At 48.7% G+C, this 21847-nt stretch overlaps 1 protein-coding gene across 1 annotated transcript in view; it reads right to left on the bottom strand.

The window, feature by feature from the left end:
• NDUFS2 (NADH:ubiquinone oxidoreductase core subunit S2) overlaps positions 1-21847 on the bottom strand; it is a 502212-nt gene that overhangs the window by 346033 nt on the left and 134332 nt on the right. The window contains exon 5 of the mRNA XM_069607180.1: positions 17678-17790. Coding sequence (XP_069463281.1) covers positions 17678-17790 — 113 coding nt within the window. The remainder of the gene's footprint in view (positions 1-17677; positions 17791-21847) is intronic.

The following is a 21847-nucleotide window of genomic DNA, read 5'->3' as shown; positions in this document are numbered from 1 at the left end:
CGAGCGGGAGGTAGGGAGGGAGGGTGCATGTGAATCTAAGCAGATACAATCATCAGAAATGCTATTACAGTTAGTAATGCATGTCTTCTGATGCTTGTTAATCTGCTTAGAATCACATGCTGTGCATAGACTAGCAAGCAGTACCCGGAGTTGGAGGTGGGTTGTGAGAAGGCACAGTAGAGAAAAGATGTCTTAGTACTGCTTGTCCCACCTGAGAATCGGACCTAGAATGAGTGCCTCGGCAGTAGTGTTTTGTAAAGGTGTGTACAGAACTCCAGGTTGCCGCTTTGCAAACGGACTAAAGAGGAACATTTGCAATGAATGCTATGGATGCCCCAGTGCCTTGAGTAGAGTGTGCTCTAGGCTTGAAGGGCAGTTCTCTCTTAGCAAGAGAGAAACATAGTGTGAACCCTTTGGTAATCCACCTTGAGATAGCTGATTAAGAGACAGGATCCCCTTCTCTACCAGCTGCCACTGAAATGAAGAATTGTTTAGTCTTCCTTAGTGGTTTAGTTCTTTCCAGATAAAACATGACTGCACTGCGCACGTCTAGCGTGTGAAGGCTTCTTTCGGCCATGTTAGTAGGGTTCTGGAAGAAAGTGGGTAGTTCGATTGACTGATTCACATGGAACTTCGAAATGAATTTAGGCGCAAACCTGGGATGTGTGTGCAGAACTACCTTATCGTTGTGGACTGTCACAAAGGGGTCTAAAACAGAAAGAGCCTATAGTTTGCTAACCCTTCTGATAGAAGTGATAGCCACTAGGAAGGCTGTCTTATAAGTCAGGTCTTTCAGACTTGCTTTATGCACAGGCTCGAAAGGAGCTCCCATGAGCCTGGTTAAAACCACATTCAGATGCCATCCAGGGGCTGGGTGAGAGATGGGAGGATAAATCCTTTTAACTCCTTCCATGAAGGCTTTAATCACCGGTATCTTCCACCACAATACCTTTTGATGTGATGTGATGTAGGCTGACAGAGCAGCCAGATGCACCTTTAGGGAATTGAAGACTAACCCAGAGTCCAACAGGTGGGTTAGATACACCAATATGTGTGAGGGTGAGCAATCGATGGGATTGACGCCCTTGGAATTGCACCAGATGACAAAACGTTTCCATTTGCTGGCATAGCAATAATGTGTATTAGGTTTCCTCGCTTCCCTGAGTATGTCCATGCATCTCTGAGGGAGTTGCAGGTGTCCAAACCTTATGATCTCAGGAGCCAGGCTGCTAAATTCAGTTTGTGGGCATGGGTGTAGGGTCTCCCCCCTGTCCTGAGACAACATGTTTTACGGGCAGGGCAGCAGATTGATGGGGAGAGGGACATTTCCATCAGGTGAGCGAACCAGGGTTGGCGGGCCCACATGGGGGCCACCAGTATCATGGTAACTGGTTCCTGGTGCATCTTGTGCACTGTCTTGTTGAGAAGGGGGGTCGGGGGGAGGGGGTTGATGGGGGTGAGAAGCGTAGACACATTTCTCCGACCAAGTTATCCAGAGACCGTTCCCCTTGGATAGGTTCTGGGGGTACCTGGAGGCGTAGTCTTGGCATTGGGCGTTCCCCTGAGTAGCGAACAGGTCGATCTCTGGGAAACCCCATTCTGCGAAGACGTTGGACACAATGTCTTCGTGCAGTCGCCATTCATACTCTTCTGGCAGAGGAAAATCTCTGCTGAGTAGGTCTGCCAGAAGATTGAGTTCCCCTGGAACATGTTGGGACAACAAAAACATATTGTGTTTGAGAGCCCGTATCCAAATGTTTTGGGACAGCTTAGATAGCCCTGGAGAGTGTTTGTTCAGGTAATACATTGCTGTAGTGCTGTCGGTTAGGATCAGCACTGTCTTCCTTTGCAGTTGCACCTGAAAGGCTTGCTTTGAACACCGCTAATGGCTCCAGTAAGTTTATATGGTTGGACGCTGAAGCATGTGAGCCCCCCCACCCTGTGAGAGATGCATCTGTCGTGAGAGTGGCTTCCACTGCAGGGGTGGTGAAGGTCTTCCCCTTCAAGAGGTTTTCTCTTGACCACCACTGCAGAGAGAACAAGGGCTGGCGAGACAACTACCAGATCTTCCCATTGTCCGCTGGCCTGACACCACTGGCTGTTCAGCCACACTTGCACGAGACGCATGCGCAGCCGCGTGTGGGTTACCAAGTATATACATGACGCCATCATCACTAGCAAACGCATGGCTTTCCGTACCGTCACCTCCCGCCTGGGTACACAGAGGAATCTGAGAGCGCATGTTTCTGAACCCTCTCGCTGGAGGGAAAGACAAGACCGTCTTCCGTCCGAATTAGCGCTCCCAGAAATTGTTTTACTTGGCTGGGGAATAAGTTGGATTTCTTTTCTTTTCGTTGATTGAAAATCCCAGACTGAAGAGGAGATCTGCTGTTTTTTGGATGTTCGAAAAACAAGCGTTGAACAAGTCCCCCGTAATGAGCCAGTCGTCGAGGTAAGGGTAAACTGGGACTGATAGTCTGCGCAGGTTTGCTGCTGCCACTGCCAGGACTTTGGTAAACACCCTTGGCGCCTCCTGTAGTGTTACCATGCAAAACTTCTGGGGTTTTATAAACTTGTTCGCTGGGCACAGATCTAGAACAGGACACATGGTGAGATCCTTTTTGGGTGCAAGGAAGTACACTGAATAAATACCCTTGTTTACCTGAAGAATAGGGACGGCTTCTATGGTGTCCTTTCCCAGCAGCGCTTCCACCTCTTGGATCAGGATCTCCAGATGGTCTGGTGAAAGGCGCTGTGAGCGCAGCGGTCTGAACTGTGGAGGTTGGGCGAATTCCACACAATAACTGTGGGCGACCGTCTTTAAGACCCACTGGTCGGAAGTTATCCCCTCCCATGCCTTCAGGAAAGATGTTAATCAACACCAACCGGGGAGACATGGGAGAGGACCTGGACTTGGTGGTCATTTCTGACCAGAGGCTGTGGCTCCTCTGGGATTGGGGCCTCTGCCTCTACCTTTGCCAAGTTTCTGACCCCTTGAGGGGTAGTAAGTGGGGCTTCCAGATGTTTTATTTGTGTTGAAGTTACCCGTGCCGTAGTTGTTTTGACCAGCACAGGCTTGTCTTCGAAAGGACCGCCGAGAGTTATTACCTTTCGGGATGAGGGTTTCTCTGTACTTTGGTGCAGAGACTTGTAGTCTCATGCTCCTTCTTGGCTATCTCCAACTCTTCATCCACTGCTTTCCCGAAGAGGTTAGCCTCCTCAATGGGTTTATTAATGAGGGAGGCGTGAGTCTCAGGTCTAAATCCCGATGTACGCAGCCATGCGTGTCTTTTCAGAAGAGTCCCTTGTGTAAGAGACCTTCCTGCTGTTTCTGCAGTTTCGAGGGTGTTCTTCACCACATTCTGGTTAACAAGTCTTCCCTCTGCAACAATGCTTTGTCTTGTCGGGTTCAGGAACCTCCTGGAGGCCTTATTGGAGCAAGTTCCATTGGGCATCAGCATAGCTTGCTAATAGCATAATATTATTAGCAACCCGAATGGTGTATGCAGCTGCTGATGTGACACGTTTGCCCAGGGCATACAACCTTTTAGACTCCTTGTCCGGTGGCGATTCTCCCATGGCAAGGGGTACCTCTGCCCTCTTTCGAGTGGTAGTCACTACCAGTGAGTCTGGGATGGTGTGCCCTTTTATATACAGAGGGTCGGAGGGAGAAGGCCGAAATAATTTTTCGGCTCTCAGGTTCACAGCCCATGAGCAGGTGTGACCAATGAGGGAGCTACCCGTCTCTTAACAGAGTTAAGGAGGGGGATGGATTGACTTGCCTGAGGTTTTTCCTTAGTAATGTCCTCCACAAAATCCTGCTCAGGTACCACCTCTTGAGTGGCAATTTTGAAGTATTCAGCTGCTTTTTTTCAACATGGAGTTGAAAGCCATTTGGTCATCCACAGGGGAAGCCTGGCGAGCTGGGGTGGACGGAGGAGAGCGTAGGCACAAAATATCAATCAGTGTCCTGATCTTGCTGTGTCCAAGGGTCTTGACCTTCCTGCTGGGTTTCTTCCCAGTTGTCCGTCATATCCTGTTGATCTTCCTCATAACTTTCAAGAAAAGAAGATTCTTCTTCATTATAGATGTCTCTATATGTGTCCATATGAACCACGTCTTCTTGTTGGAAACCATTAGACTTGACTTATTGAATTTGGGGGTTAGGGTCTACCCGAGCCCTTTTCGGGGGAGGATGATCAAAAGAACCCATAATCTGCTCCAGCCGATCCATATAACCCTCAAACTTTTCTGTAGTCCATTTAGAAGACCCAAGCGGGCCTACGTGAGGAGAAACTACGTTCTCCGCACTGTGGCGTCGTAAGGAACCGCTCAGTGTGTCGGAGAGAGACTCTTGGCTATCTACGTAGGTGTCATCGGAATCGGGGACCAAATCCGCCTAAATCTTATCTGCGGCTTGGCCCATCACTCTAGGCGGAACCGGAATAAGGGCCTCCGCCGCTGCGATTCTTCCAATTCTTACTTTGGATAGTCACTGAATCGTCGTGAGACAAAGGCTCCAATGATTTGTCGGCAGTAGAAATACCGTCCATGGCACCAGGAGGCCTAGCGGTCGGTTTTCCGGCTAGAGGCCTAGCCGTAGTTTTAGGGCCTACTGAGGCCTTGGAAATCGTTGAAGCGTTGGGCTCCCGAACTTCGACGCGTGTAGATTTAGGAGTAGTGCCCTTGGTTTGTTTTGATTGCCCAGACGCAATACGCTGCTGTGGAAAGGGGTTGGATCTGAACGATCCGAGGGAACCGGCGAAGTTTTCGGCGTTCCCGTAGGCGCTTTAATCTTTTTCGACAAAGGCGTCGAAATTGGCGTAGGGGTTGTGTGCTTTATGCGATGCGCTTGTACGCCGCTGTCGCCGGGTGTAGTCCCTGTAACAAGACCAGAGTCGAGCCTGGAGGTTCGGGGACGGGCGTGGTGGACCTAGAAGTGTCCGTCTCAAGGTCTATAACATCCGCGTTGGACGTTTGGTCATCCGAAGTACCCCCGTTACTTTCGGCTGGCGTGGCGGTGGGGGAGGGAGGCTCCATGCGTGGCATGCCATACGCGGCCCACCGCTTTACATGGCGATCCTTAATGGTCTTGGGCCAAAGGAGTTTGCACGCCGCACACCGCTTCTCGTCGTGCTCTAGGGGGAGACGGGCGTTACACGTCCTGTGTTCGTCCTTCCAAGGATATCTGACCCTACACTTAGGGCAGAATCTAAAAGGAGTCCTTTGCACAGCAAAAGGGAAGGATGATCAGACCGAAAGGGAAAAGAGGGGAAAGGAGGACAGGCATACTAAACAATATGGCCACCCCGTCCCCACTCTCCCTACTGTGTAGGTCGGTCAGAGGGCACGACCACGTGAAAAAATCCGTCCGCCGGATCTTAGGTGCTGAAATCCACAGCCGTAGATGATTCCCCCGTATTCTTCGAAGATGTTCTTATTGGCGAAGTGACTTAACGGGGAATAAACCGACAATTCGGTAACAAACAATTTCTCTAGTAAGAGCTCTGCTATAGGGAGACGTTATCTGGGCGGAAAAAAACATGAGGGACCTCGGCACGTGAGGGATTTTGGGTACTACACACGTCACGATAGGGATAGTGTTACAGACACGCCTATGCCGACGTCCCCTTTCAGTCCACGAAAGACAAGATGCAATACTCCGCGGTTACCACTGGATGTCGGACCATATGCACAGCATGTGATTCTAAGCAGATTAACAACCATCAGAAACAGATGCTGCTATGGTGAAGCACAAGGCCAATGGAGAGACTGAAGTATTGACAAGTACACGGCTCCCGTCTCACTTTTCGGCACAGGCTGCTGAATTAGTGGCTCCGGTTATCGCGCTCAAGAGATACGCAGGCCAGAAAGTAACCGTGTACAGTGACTCCGCCTATGTGACGTCGACAGAACACGCAGGGCTAGCACATGGGAAAAGGAGGGGCTACTTCCGAGCGGACGGCACTCCAATGCAACACGCAGCCTTATTGGACAGGCTTATTAGAGCACTACAACACCCAGTAGCCATTGCTGTCGTTAAGTGCGCAGCTCTCACTAAAAGGGCAGATTATCTCACGTGGAAATCAAAAAGCAGATGAGGAAGCGAAGCAAATTGCATGTTCAGAAGTTATGTCATTTGGCATGCCTGATGTGAATGAAAGCATGGTGGTGATAAGTGTGTCTGAGCGTTATAATAACTTGTCTAGGACTCAATTGGTAGAGATCCAAAGGGAAGCGCCTCAAGACGAAAAAAAGACGTGTGGACGCGGAGAGGGTGTTCTTTAAAACCCTCTGAAGCATTGTGGCGACAAGACAGCACTGCTAAACCGGTGATGCCTTCAGCCTTATTAAGGGTGGCGTTGGAACAGCTACACTATCCTGCGCACGTTACTAGAGAGCCTCGCCGCAACTATTGCAGTGGATTGGTTTGTTCCAAATATAGTACAACACGCTGCAATCTGGAGTTCGGGTCCAGCCAGCTACATCAAGGAAAAATCAAACAAACATTTCTTCAAACCTAAGGTACTGTAGGGAGAAAAGGTATTGCTTATCTTAATCCAAGAAGTTGCTCCAGAGAGTTGGAGTGTGCGCTGAGCACTCTGTGTCCCTTTTTCGAGTCCTTTAACAGGGACTCCACTGTTGAGTTATTCTTCTAGTATCCTTATCTAGAGGCTGAAAGTATCCACAGGAATTTCTCCCGTTCTGCTGCTTCTTGAGACTTTTACATAGTTAGGGATTGGACTTCAAAAGTGTTATCTTGCGCTAAAACTGCCTCTAGAACCTTAAGCTCTGCTGCTGTTTGACTGTTTTCCTTCCCAAAAAACGTCCTTATGTGGGTTTGCTAACTAAGTACAATTACTGTATACAGTTTGCCTGTGCACAAGTGTGCGTTATTACCGATAGTATTGTAGAACTGTCATTAGTGTCAAACTCTGCACTGCAACAATTGTAGCCGCGAGCAATAACCAACTAAGCAGTGGCCCTTTAAAAGTATTGCTAAGTATGTTGGTTTAATTATCTAAGCATTTTGAAACATTCCTTGTGTAAATATAAAAATATATTTTAATATACATTTATTTGTGTGTTTCTTTGGTCTGCTTTACTAACTAGGTTCAGAGTACTTACCTACAGCTCACATCTTGCTCTTGTGATAAGCCTGACTGCACTGCCACTCCACCAAGGTTCCACGAGTAGTATATATGATATGATATATGGCATTTATAGCGCGCCTATACATAAGTGTTTCTAGGCGCGTAGTACATATGGATATTTGGGGACCTGCATACCATTAGGATAGTTTTTTGAAGTCTTACTTCAAGTGGACTTTAGGAAACCGCCCCTAACAGACAGGCTTTTTGCACAAGATAAATGCAGGATGCCATGAGGCCGAGGAACCTTAGAAAGTCAAAGGCCCGAAGATGTTGGGCACTCGACATTTTTAGACCATCTGCGAGAGATGTTAAGCCCTCAACTTGGGTGGCGAGGCTTTTCCCCCCGAGGCTGAATCCAGGACTGCTCCAATGAATTGGAGCTTCCCAGATGGCATCATGGTGGACTTCCTGAAGTTTAGGGAGAAGCCCAGCTTGAGGATGAAGTGGCAAGTGCGACTAAAGCGAGTCTGCGCTTGTTCCGAAGAACCAGCTCTGATCAACCAGTCATCCAGGTAGGGGTAGATGTGAATCCCCTCCCTCAAACTTGCTGCCACCACTGCTATAAGCTTGGTGTAGACCCTCGGGAGCAGGCGAGCCAAAAGGCAAGACCTAAAACTGATGAGAACCACCAACTCCGAACCTCAGGTACTTTCGATTCTTCAGATGAAGTGGCACAAGAAAGTAAGCATCCTGAAGGTCCAATGACACCAACCAAACCTGGAGTCAAAGGGTCTGAAGGATCTGCGAAAGAGTTACCATCTTGAACTTGTCCTTCCTGAGGAACTTGTTAAAGCGTGTCAAGTCCAAGCTGGGTCGCACTCCTCTGTCCTTCTTGGGGATTAAGAAATTGTGAGAGTACCATTCCCGACCCATCTCCACTGCAGGTACTAATTCGATCGCACCTTTCTTTAACAGGGCAAGAATTTCCTGTTTGAAGCAGCGAATCCGGGGCGGACGAAGAATGGCATCTTGGAGGGAAATCTGGAGGTGTTGTCAGAAATGGGAGGCAATAGCCGTGGGCCATTCTTTGAAGTGGCCACGCTTCCTAGGTTATGTCCCGCCAACTTTTGAGATGCTGAGACCACCCGCCACTGCCCCCCAACCCCACAACAGTCTTGTGGGTAAAGGAATCAAAGAGATCCAGCTGCAGCAGAGGTTAAGGCCAAAGAAGCTGAGAGGGGTGTCCTTAACCCCCTCTACCTCTGGACCCACCAGGTGTTCTCCGACCTCTGAGAATATTGGCCTCTGCTACGTGAGATTGAAGAACAGAAACAAAAGGGATGCCCTCTCCATCCCTGCACAGAAGATTTGAATTTGGAAGGTTGTCTGATTGCCGCTCCCACTCCGAGATTCTGTTGCATCCCTAGAAGCTTGCAGTTTTCTAAGCAGTCAACTTTCTGACCAAATAGATGGGTCCAATCGAAAGGCATCTAATCAATGTGCCTGCACATCCGACGTAAATCCTGATTCTCTAAGCCACACCAAATGTCTTGTCACTGTGCTGGCTGACATACCCCTGTTCAAGGAGTCCACTGTCTCAAGGTTGGATTGCAGCGACTGCCTCATGGAGTCTTTGCCTTCTTGAACTAGAGGTTCAGAAACACTTCCTTCACCTTCTGGGATGTGGTCTGCTGCTAAAGCTGCAAAATCCCACAGGGTGTGGATATATTTGGGGAGGACACTGGTGGTATTGGGGTCTTGGGTGCATCAGTTGAGGAGGAAGAAGTCGATGGAGACTTGTGATGTCACTTCTTGTTTTTCTTATGGGAGGACGAGTGTTGAGACCTCTACCATGAGTGCTTCTGGTGTCTCGAGTGCCTTTTCTCAGGGGACATCTTCCTGGAGTCAGAGGATTTTCTTTTTAAAGGGTAATGGAGGGAAATTTAGGAGAAGGCCTAAAGGCTTCAATTTTCCCCCTTCCTCTCTTGCAAGGCTTTGACCGTCATTGATTGACAAGACCCCAATCGACTTTATGGTCTACCCCCAGGCACCACAAACCTACTTGTTGCAGATCCATAATGGACATTTTTGCCCCACAGTGGGCGCACTGCTTAAAACCGGTCTTGGGTGTCGAAAACATGTCGAATACACAGAAGAATTCGGCTGAGGCAGGAATGCTGGCATGCGGAAAAATTGAACTGAGGCAACGGTCGCCATGCGTGCTACTCATACTAGCATCGACGTCACAGCCATAGACAGGACGGAGGTCGTCAAGGTCATGAATCAACGACACAGTGCCCAATTCGATGTAAAATAAATTTTGAAGCAAGCTGCAAGTAGACTTGTATCAAAGATGAGGAATACGTGGGAGCAAACAATTAATTTCAAATACAATTCATGAGAAGTAGGATTCGAAGCAGACATGAGATCATAAAAAAGTAAATTAAAGTCAAATAAAAAGTACCCGAAGATTATTAGAAATAAAACATAAGAAATATTAAAATTAATAATTACATAATACATCAGTACATTCAAAAGAAAAAAGTTATCTTGTTGGAGAAATAGTTGTTAAATACATTTCTGTTTATACGTTATTTTTTTAAAGTATATATTTTCTTAGCTTATGCAACTTGAAGTATGGTGTTAAAGTGGTATCCCTGTCTTGGCCCTTTTCTGCAGCCAATTGTATGTCATCATTGTTGAAATACCCATTTTGTTCGCTTGGGAGATGAACTTGAAGTCGTCGTCGTATGCGTAAGGCAACAGCTCCCCCTTGCAGTGTGAAGGATGGCTTCGGATAAACATACATTTAGCCCTTTATTATACATATTATGATGAAAGTCTTAGCAATTGAGAGCTCAGAGTAGCCATGACCAGATCTGCCTGGATGTAGGAATGGTGTTGAGGTTTCAGGGTCCAATCCAGTGGCAGCTCGTCAATCAGAGAAGGGATAGTGACCCGCAACCCCTATGGAGGAGCCCAACAAAGCAAGCCATTCCAGTCAAAACACAGAGCAAAACCTGAGCTGCAGTAAGAGGCAGAGGACACACTTCTGGGCTGGCTTTCTACTGTAGTAAAACACTTTCCCTTTGCTTGTAGTAAAGTACCCCAGACGCGCATTGCTTTTAGATCATGCATTGTCGATGGAGTTTCCTTCCACAGCCTTGCATGGCCTACTTGGAAGGCAGACTGGGTACTACAGGGCCAGATGTGTGTCTAGAGGGTGCTCCTGTGAACTTCATGCATTAGGTAGCCCTGGCACTGCAGGATGTTGGCACTCCGGCTTCACTACACATATTAAGAAGCTATTCCTGGTTTCTAGTTCCTTTTGCCTGGTGCATAGGAGCCAGAGGGCTATACTGGCAGTGTGTGGCGGTCCAGAAATGGAGCAGGTAAGAAAAACCTTTAGTATGCGTTAGCATGCATGTAAGGATTTGTGTCCAAGTGTGGTGTTAATGGGAGTGAAATCAGGGTGTAGGTTGTATGGGTACATGTGTGAACGAGTGAGCAGTGTTATGTGACAGTGTGCATGAGAATGTTTGATTGGGCATACAGGCTGGGGATTGAGACAGATCGGGGGCAGGATGGGATACATTAGTGCAGCCAGCATTGGCGTGTTTTCTTACAGTGGCACACCTTTTTTACTGGTGTTATGGGCAAAGCCAATAAGATGGTGTTCTTAAGTGGGGGTGCTACATTGGTACAGGTGGCACACACAGGTTTCCTTAAAGTATTTTTTTACTGGCATTATGGACAAAGCCAAGAAGAACAAGTTACTTATCTTACCTGGTAACGTTCTTTCGATGGGATGTTCCTCCGACGTATTCCACATCTATGACAGTAATGAGCACAGCTATGCTGCTTCGGGATTTTTTTCGGCGTAGGCGTCCTGCGTCGAGGATGTCGATACGCTGTCCCTCGAGGGCCTCTGTCAAGGGTCCACGTCACCGGATGTTATATATAGGACGCACGGCACCCGTAGACTCAGTTGTAGTTTTTTCCCAGAACGTGTGGCACCAATCTCCTGCCAGTATGACTGCAGAAAGGCTTGCGGAAATGTAAGCTGCAATCGCATAAGAAATTCTGTAGAGGGGCAGGCTGGGCGGGTTCGATGTGGAATACATCGGAAGAACATCCCATCGAAAGAACGTTACCAGGTAAGAAAAGTAACTTGTTCTTCGAGGGGATTGTGTCTTCCGACGTATTCCACATCTATGACAGACTCCCAAAGCAGTACCAATGTATGGAGGCGGGACAAGAATTTACAAATTTAGAATTTTAGAATGCCCAATCAAATTGCTGATTATAGAACTGCCTTACCAAAGGCCAAATCCTGCCCATGGATGAAGTCCAGGGAATAGTGTCTCGCAAAGGTATAGACAGAAGCCCATGGTGCTGCATCGCAAATACTGCCAATCGGAACGCTCCTCTGTAGATCCGTGGAGGCAGCCACAGCCCTAGTAGAGTGAGCCCTTAAGGCTACTGGAGGGTCCTTACCCGCCAAACGGTAACCCTCACAGATCGTCAAAATGATCCTTCTGGACAAGGCCTGCTTGGAAACAGCCTGACCTAAACGCCTTCCAGCATAACTAACAAAGAGCTGATCGTCCACTCTGACCCGAGACATCCGTGAGAGATAGAAACTGAAAGCTCTCCTAGGATTCAACCTATGGAGCCTCTCCTCTTCCTTACCAGGATGCGGAGGAGGATAAAATGGCGGAAGAATCACCTTCTGGCTTAAATGAAATTCCGACACAATCTTTGGAAGAAAAGAAGGACGAACCCTAAGGACAACCCTGTCCTTATGGAACACTGTGAAAGGTGGCTTGGCGGAAAGTGCCTGCAACTAGCTCACTCTGTGTGCGGAAGTAACCGCAACTAAAAATGTAGTCTTAAAGGACAACAGTCTCAACGGGAAAGAATGTAAGGGCTCAAACGGAGGTCGCATTAGGAACTTTAACACCAAATTCAAATACCATCCCGGCACCTGGAACGGCGACGGTGGAAACACATTAGTTAGCCCTTTTAGAAACTGAGAAATCAAAAGGGATCTTAAAATAAGAACATTCCTCACACGAGCACTTGAATATGGACAGCGCCGAAGGTAACCCTTAATGGTACCTACTTGCAGGCCCTTGTGGGCTAAAGAAAGCAAAAAAGACAAAACCAAAGGAATGGAACATTTGAACGGATCCACATTCTGCACCCTGCACCAGTCGCAGAACTTCCTCCAACGGCATAGGGATTTAGTTGCGGGCCTTCTGGCCGAAAGCAACACCTCCATCACGTCTTCGGGGAGGTCCCAATCCTTATACCTCAGCCTTTCAGATACCAAGCATGAAGGCTGAGAGAATTGACCTCTAGATGGAGAACTCAACCCCCCCCCTCCAGTGAGAGCAGATCGTCTCGGTAGGGAAGACGGCGTGGAGGGCAGATGGACATGTCTAGAAGGTCCGGGTACCACGATCTCCTGGCCCATGCCGGAGCAATGAGGATCATCCCAGAACCAAACCTCCACAACACTTGCGGAATGACGGGGACTGGAGGGAACGCTACAGCAGTGAGAAGGACCACTCCACTACGAACACGTCCCCTAAGGCTCCTCTAGGAGGAAATTGCTGCAAGCAGAATCTCTTGCACTTCCGGTTGATACTGGTGGCCAAGAGATCCACTTGTGGGGTTCCCCAAAGAGCGAAGATCTCTAAAGAACTTCCTGAGCCAGCTCCCACTCGTGAGAGTCCGTGCTCTGTCTGCTCAGAGCCTCCGCCGCCGCATTTTCGTCTCCGTCCAGATGAACTACCGAGATTGAAATATCCTGCTGGATGGCCCAGAGCCAGAGTAGCATCGCCGCCCCGCACAACGGGAGTGACCCTGCCCCCCCTTTTTGTTGAGGTAGTGCATGGCCACTGTATTGTCCGTCATAATCAGGAAATATTTCCTCCGCACAGATGGAAGAAAAGCCTTCAGGGCTAGCCTGACAGCCCGCAGCTCTGATTGATGTGGAGTCTGGACTCCGACCGAGACCAACGGCTTCTGGCTGTCAGCTCGTTAGCATGAGCTCCCAAACCCGTGAGGGATGCGTCCATCACGATCGTCGCCTCCGGCCACGGTTGCCAAAATGGAGCACCCTTCATCAGATTGCCTTCGACTGCCCACCACAGAAGATCCTGTGCGACCGAGTGCGGAATCTGAACGTGATCCGACATCCTGCCGGAGAACTGCGACCACTGCATCTTGAGAGCCCACTGCAGAGATCTCATCCGCAGCCTGGCCTCGGACACCAGGAAAATGCAGGATGCCATGAGGCCGAGCAACCTCAAGAAATCGAACGCCGGGAGACACTGGGCAATTTGAAATGTGGCCACCAACTGAAGAATGTGATAATCCCTCGCCTGGGGAGGCGAACACAGCCCCAGGGATGTGTCGAGCACTGCTTCGATGTACTGGAGCCGCTGTGTAGGTGTCAAATGGGACTTCTTTAAATTGAGGGAGAAGCCCAGCTTGTGAAGGGAGTGGCAGGTGACGGACAGATGATCCAAGGCTTGCTTGGGAGAACGCGCCCTGATCAACCAATCTTCCAGGTAGGGGTAGACGTGAATCCCCTCTTTCCTGAGATATGCTGCCACCACCACCATCAGCTTGATGAAGACCCTCGGAGCGGAGGTCAATCCGAACGGCAGGACCCGAAACTGAAAATGCGAATCGCCAACCCGCAAACCTCAGGTACTTCCTGTGCTTTGGATGAATCGGCACATGAAAGTAAGCATCCTTGAGGTCTAGAGACACCAACCAATCCTGCAGTTGAAGGGCCTGGAAGACTTGAGAAAGAGTTACCATCTTAAACTTGTCCATCCTGAGGAGCTTGTTCAGCCAATGCAAGTCCATGATGGGTCTCAATCCCCAGTCTTTTTTTGGATCGCAAAAATAAGGGGAATACCATCCCTTGTTCCTCTCCGCTACAGGCACCAGTTCTATGGCGCCTTTCTCCAGCAGGGAGCGGATCCGTACGCTTCAAAGAGAGCTTCCCCGGTAGATTGTCGTGAGGGCTCTGCCGGAAGGGCAGACAGTAGCCGTGGGTTATGATCTCCAGAACCCACACATCTGAAGTAATGGCTCGCCATTCTCCAAGATGCTGCGCAAGTCTGCCCCCAACCAGCGAACCATGGGACATTGCCTCATGCCTGAGGGCAAAGAGGCAACTGCCCGAGTGGCTTTGGCACCTCGAGTACCTTGCTTTCCACCTCTGGTACTCCTACGGTGGCCCCTTTGACTGGCAGCTCCTCTAGATCTACCAAAGGAAGAGTAGTACCGAAAGGAACCTCCCCTCCATTGCTGCCCCCTAAGACGAAAAGGCGGAGGTTGACGTACTGCAGCGCTCAAAGACTTCGCTGCAGCTTTGGAGGTCTGCAACCTCTCAAGGCTCTCGTCAGCCGTGCTGCCAAAAAGATGGACACCATCAAAGGGCATGTTGAGAAGCTGGGATTTCACATCAGGAGCAAACCCAGACTTCCGCAACCACGCAAACATGCGTCTCCCGGTGCTCGCAGACATGGACCGGCTGACACAGTCTGCAATGTCCAGACCCGACTGAATGGATTCACACATGGCATCCTTGCCGTCTTGCACGAGGGCTAGAAAACCATCCCGTTTTTCCCCTTCGGGAATATGCTCAGCCGCCAAAGATGCACAATTACACACAGTGCGAGTGAATCATGCCTTTAAAGCCATACCCCCAGAATAAAATACCTTCTTCGCCCAACCATCAAAGCGCTTGTCGTCCCTATCAGGAGGGATGGCAGGGTACGCAGCCTGCTTCGCTGGGGCTGTAGCCACCTGCACCACCAAACTCTCCGGAGTAGGGCGCGTTGACAAGTAGCAGGGGTCACCACTTGCTGGATGGTATTTTTTCGGAAGCGGCTTATTCACTGCTGGGAGACTCTCCGGAGCAGTCCAAGCCGCTGCCGCCCTTCTTTGCAAAGCCATATGAAATGGCAATACCGGGTCAGTGGGTGGACCTTCGTCCAGGAAATCCGTCAGATCATCCTGAAGAAAAATCAACAGATGGAGCAGACCACCCCAAGTACTCAGTCACCCTCGACATGAGATGCCTATACGAGGATTCGGCATGCCTACCAGGCTCAGGCCTGCCAAACTCCACCTCCTGAGAGGTGTCAAGACCACTGGCCTCATGCAAGGGCTGACGGAGGTCTTCCATTTGACTGTGACCAGACAACAGGTCATCAGGACCACCAGGAGGCACAACCCTCTCCTCATCAGAACCTTCTTCCACTTCTGAAATATAATCCAAAGGTTGGAATAAATCCATTCTGGATGGGGGAGCAGAGAAGGGCTCAAAAACGGGCCTCACAGACTTACAGAGAGCATTCCTCAGAGTTTGCACAGCCCTCCGAGGCACCTCCGGCAAATTCTCCTCAAAAAGGTGACGATGGAATCGACATCGACCGAGGCGCCGATGACTTAGACAACTGCTTCGAGGCCCGAGCCCCGAGAGTGTCCTTCAACGACCTCGGCGCCGATGGCATCGATGCCTTCTTGGAAGGTCTCACAGGCTCAAATGGTCTCGACGGCGTCGAGGACTAGGACCTGGATCTGGCTCAGCTTTGGCGATCAACCTTGTCCGTTCGGGACCTCGACGGCTCCCGATGATAGCGCCGCCCGAGCCCAAAGGTGTGCGAGTGGTGGCTCTAGCTCTTTCCTTGCCGGCTTTTCGCAAAAGCATGGACGGAACGGTGCCTTGCGATTCGAAAATCGGCATCTGCTGGCGGAATGCGTCCCATTCGGCCGGCGACGAATACTTTGTGGGACAAGTCACCCGCCTTCTGGCGGAGTCCTCCGACGAGGATGTGGAAGGCGGCCGGTGACGGCGCTTCCGAGAATGCCTAGAAGAGGCAGAGGAATGGCGGGAACCACTCCGAGACCCCCTGGACTTATGCTGACACAGAGAGTCGCCCCTCGAGTCGGTGGTCGAAAGCCCAGCAGATTTCGATTTACGGGTTTTAGATACCCTACCTACCGTTAATTCCTTCGTCCTCTCCCGCAAGGCCTTCGATGTCAGGGACTGGCAGTCATTGCAGTCGTCAGTGGCGTGGCTTTTGCAGAGGCACCAGAGGCAGACATGCGGGTCCGTGATGGACATTTTGGAACCGCAGTCCCGACACTTTTTAAAACCTGACTTCGGGGTAGACGATGATGAAGACATCGCAATCAAAGTAGAAGAAACAAGCGCGCCGAGATTCCGAAGCGAACGCGTTCGCAGGAAAAATGGAACTGAGGCTACGGGCGCCGTGCGTCCTATATATAACATCCGGTGACGTCGACCCTCGAGGGACAGCCTATCGATGTCATCGACGCAGGACACCTACGCCGAAAAATGTTCCGAAGCAGCACAGCTGTGGTCATTACTGTCATAGATGTGGAATACGTCAGAGGACACAATCCCCTCGAAAAGCATTCTTACACAAGCATACTGGTCTCCATTGGAGCCGCTATTATAGACATGATTTCTTAGTGGCATAATTAACTAGTATTATGGGCAAAGAACCCAGGAGTATATTCTTCTAGGGATACTAGCATATATTGGCATAAACCGTATGAACATGTCTGGCGAGTCAATTTTCTCCAAGACTTGTAGAAAATTGACATTCACTGCTAGCAACACCATCATGAAAATGCACCCCTCCATCCCTCTGCCCAGGTTGCAGCAGAGACAATTTTATTTACACCACGTGCTTGCATCAATACTTTAGCATGTTGGTCAAGAGGTCAGATTCTAATCTTGTATCTGATGGGCTCTCAGATTACAAAAGCACTGCTGCAAGCTTATGGGGACAGCCCCGCAGTACTAGTTTAGGGGTGCACAAAACAGAGAAATAAATTGTCTGCCAAACACAAATGTGACTTCTGTAGGCATTAGTAGCAATGCTTACACATACCCAGCAGAGCACCAGTGACTTAAAAAAATCTAGAAATGTAACAAGTGTTGCAACCTAGCTATTACATTTGCAAATAGCTGCCAGGCTTTAATTTGAGCCTTGCAGTCATGGCATCGCCAAACCAGACTTGCACCTTCAGACCAGACCGGGCACGAGACCCATGGAAAACTGTAGGGCAGGGATCTTCCAGGACAAAGATACTCTCCGGTCATTTGGCAGATCACGGATTTATAGTATAGCATACCGTATAGAACTGCCTGATGTGAAAATCAAACTCAACACGTCACTCGAGCATTCAGAGACCTCCAACCCCTTGTAATCTGGATGAGAGTCTGCAAGGGAAAGGAGCATGGTGTCACTGCCCCTTTAAAGGATAGGTCAACCCCTGAACAGCAAGCATAGTAGGCATTTAACTTTAGCTCTTGCGACTGTGATTCACCTTTCCATTGTGCATATACCCTTTTACTACAATAATTCAATTTGGTTTTTCCATTTGTTTGGACTTAAAAAAACAGGCACACCGAAAATGCTTCTTTGGCAACGTAGAGGTGGGCTAGTCAGTCTGGTAAAACGAGCATTTTATCTACACAATAATCCAATAATAAAATACACAAGACAGAATGAGCTTACCTTCTCTCGTTCTTCAAACATCCAGAAGAAAGGAGTCATTGCTCCAATGTCCAAAGCATGCGTAGTGACTGCCATTATATGATTGGCAATACGTGTCAGCTCCCCAAACAATACTGTGAGGAAAGAGGAAAGAATTAACACTCAACTAAATTGATACTTATTTTCTGGACTTCTGAAGGATAAAACTGAGCATCACCTTGCCAGAATTCAAACTTGCGACCTACAGATTAAAGACCTCTGCTGAACTATTTTAGCAGCACAGAAACTGTACACTCCTTGTCAAACACATGAAGATTCTTCCATGATAAGATCAAGTATTGAAGGGGCTTTGCCACGTTCACCAACAGAGGAGTAACCAAAGATTAATTTGCCATAATTGGCATTAACCCAGTGTCAACTATAAATTAATGTAGGCAGCTGCAGAGGCACCAGATTGACTGGGCTTAAAGACTAACCACTTTAGAGATTACCCCTGTGCCAACACTAGTCTCTCACTCTTAGTAGGTTATTAGCACACTGTAACTTCAGCTTCAGAAAAAGCTATACTACCTGCACATGACCAGTTCAGATTTCTAGGAGATTGATTTGGTTTGTCAAGTGGCACAGCGAATAGAGCGCTCGCTTGGACATCGGTGCAGAGCTTGCTAACGCAGGTTCGAATCCTGGGAAGGGACAAACTCAGCTTTTCATCCTTCCGAGGTCGATAAATGAGCACCACACACCGTGGGTAATAATAAGCAGCGCTCAGATACCTGAGGGTTCATAGCGCTATATAAATGCCAAATTATTATTATTATTATTATTATTATTATCCACCAGAGAACAATTCAATGAGAAACATTCAGTCACATAAAAGGAACATTTGCTAATTATAGTGCTACAAAGCTGCATGAAAAGGAAAGCATTACAAAAAAAAGGTTTCTCGATTGATGTGTTATGCTGGTAATGAGGAACCTATTACTTCTTTGCAAGGAGTAAACACCTGGCACTGAGTAAACAGATTGGAATGTCTTTGCCCTAAAAAGGGGCTAGTCCAGAGAGAAAAGAACAAGTTACTTACCAACTGTAACATTTTTTCGACTGGATGTTCCTACCACGTATTCCTTATCTTTGATATTCCCATATCCAGCTTGCTTCCCCGGAAACCTTTCAGTAGAGGGCGCTGCGCGTCGATGACTGTCGAGTCGATGTCCCCCAAAGGCCTCCGTCTCGACGTCGACACTTACCTCTCCCCTCATCTTACACTCCACACCTCTTCTCGACCCACAAGATCAACTCAAACTCACAGCCTAATCCTGCCTAGATTTAAACTTCAAAAAGGGGGTTGTGTGAGCTTCCCTGTCCTAGCTTCAAAACTCTGGAACTCACTGCCTACCTCCAACAGAGCCGAGCCTTCGTTCCTAACTTTCAAGAATAATACCAAATCTTGGCTGTTCACGCAGAACCTATGAGGCTCCTTCATTTAAGATTTGCAATCGACCCGTATTATATCTCACCTGTGTATAAACGTTATAATGTACTTTTATTATAATTTGTAAATTGCATTTCATTTATATTGTTTATACTGTAACCTGTATCTAAGAATTATGCGCCCGGTTGCCCAGGGGCCTGGCTGCGCTTTACAAATAAACTAAACTTGAAACGTATGAGGTTTCCTCAGCAGCGCGTTTAAAAATGGACAGCGCTGCTAGGTAACCCTAAACTGTACCGATCGTGTGTCCTAAATTTGCACGGTGTAAAAGGAAAGATAACACTGTTGGTTTATTACATGAAAAAGGGTCCACATTTGTAGCTCTACACCAGCTGCAGAATTTGTTCCAACAGCAGCGGTATAGTGATTTAGATGATGGCCTTCTGGCTGAAAGCAACACCTCCATTACGTTGTCTGGGAGGTCCCAATCTTTGTACCTCAGCCTTTCAGAAAACATGCATGAAGGCTGAGAGTCCTGATATCCGGAAGGAGAACCTGACCCTCCTCTCGTGAGTGAAGATCCTCTCTTTGTGGAAGACGGATCGGAGGACAGATGGACTTGCCTAGAAGGTCCAGGTACCAAGTTCTCCTGGCCCAAACCGGGGCAATTAGGATCATGGTTTTCTTGAACCTTCTCAACCTCCTTATTACATGACGAATGACGGGGACTGGAAGAAATGCATAAAGGAGTGGATATTCCCAGTCCACCATCTCCTAGAGCTCCTCTGGGGGAAATTCCCTGGAGCAGTACAGTACACACTTCCTGTTGCATTCGTTGCAAACAGATCCACTTGAGGGGTTCCCCAAAGGGTGAAGATCTCTTGAAGGACTTCCTGAGCTAGTTCCCACTCGTGGGATACTGCGCTCTGCCTGCTCAGAGCATCCGCAGTCATGTTCATCTCTTCAGCTAGGTGAACTGCCGACAGAGATTCCTTCTTGTATTGCCCAAAACCAGAGCTGCATTGCCTCTCTGCACAGTGGTAGTGAACCTACACCCCCTCTTTTGTTGAGGTAGTACATGGCCACTGTGTTGTCTGTCATTCTCAGGACATTCTTTCCCCGTACAGAGGACAAAAAGGCCTTCAACGCTAGTTTGATCGTCTTCAGCTCTAAAAGGTTGATGTGTAGTTTGGACTCCGATGGAGACCAACGACCGCCGATGGTCAAATCGTTGGTATGGGGTCCCCACCCCGTGAGTGAGGCATCCGTCACTACTGGTATCTCTGGCCATGGTTGCCAAAAGTGATCTCCCTTCAAGATGTTTTCTCGAGAAGCCCACCATTGAAGGTCCAGAACAACTCTGCTCAGTATTTGAAGGAGATCTGACATTTTTCCTGAGAATTGTGCCACTGGGTCCTGAGAGCCCACTGGAGGGATCTCAGACGGGCCTGAGGCACCAAAAAGATGCATGATGCCATCTGGCCGAGCAACCTCAGAAAATCAAAGGCTGGAAGATATTGGGCATTTTGGAACTTTGTCACCATCTGTAAAATGTCTTCAGCCCTCACCTCTGGTGGCGAGGCGTTTCCCAGGGATGTGTAAGGATTGCTCCAATAAACTGGAGTTTCTGAGATGGTATCATATGGGAGTTCTTGAAGTTGAGGGAGAAGCCCAGCCTGTGGAGGGAGTGGCAAATATCTAGATGACTCCGAGCTTGTTCCGGGGAACTTGCTCTGATCAAGCAATCATCCAGATAGGGGTAAATGTGAATCCCCCCTCTCCTGACACTCGCTGCCACAACCACCATTAGCTTGGTGAAGACCCTCGGGCGGAGGTTAGCCCAAATGGCAGAACCCGAAACGGATAGTGAGAGCTGCCTATGGAGAACCTCAGGTACTTTCTGTGCTTCGGATGTATTAGCACATGAAAGTAAGCATCCTGAAGGTCCAGAGATACCAACCAATCCTGGAGTTGGAGGGCCTGAAGGATCTGAGAAATTTTAACCATCTTGAACTTGTCTTTCCTTAGGAACTTGTTCAATTCTCTCAAGTCCAAGATGGGTCCCATTCCTCCGTCCTTTTTTCGGAATTAGAAAATATGAGGAGTACCAACCCTTGTTCCTCTCCGCCGCAGGTACCAGTTCTATAGCACCTTTCTCTAGCAGGTCCAAAATGTCCTGCATAAGGAACATCAAAGAGTTGTTCCCCGGTGGATGACTCTGAGGTGTGTGTAGGAAAGGCAGGCAGTAACCTTGGGCAACTGTTTCCAATGCCCAAGCATCTGAAGTAATAGCCTGCCATTCTGTCAGATGTTGAGTTAACCTGCGTCCTATTGAGGTCTTGTGATGCAAGACCTCAGAGGGGTTTTGGGGCCACTGAAGCAGATGTGGAGGGTAAAGAAGAAACTGCAGATGCAGACTTAGTACCCTTGCCCCATCAACCACAGGTAAATTGTTTCTGGCACCTTTGAGCTGGCTGTCCTGTGCCTTTTCCGAATGCGGAGTAATAGCGAAAGGACCTACCTCCAGGGCGTACCTGTGGGGCGGTTTGGAGTTTGTCTAATTGCAGCTACATGGGATTTGGCCATGGCTTTGGAAGTTTGCAACTTCAACAAACTGTCATCAGCTTTTTTACCAAATAGATGGGTGCCGTCAAAGGGCATATTCAGAAGTCTTGATTGCACACCAGGAGCAAACCCAGACTTCTGCAACCATGCAAATCTTCGGATTGTGGTACTAGCCGCCATGACTCTGCTGATGC

Source organism: Ambystoma mexicanum, chromosome 1p, assembly GCF_040938575.1.
Source record: "Ambystoma mexicanum isolate Mex_15411 chromosome 1p, UKY_AmexF1_1, whole genome shotgun sequence".
Lineage (NCBI taxonomy): Eukaryota > Metazoa > Chordata > Amphibia > Caudata > Ambystomatidae > Ambystoma > Ambystoma mexicanum.
This window is presented reverse-complemented; position numbering and strand designations above follow the sequence as displayed.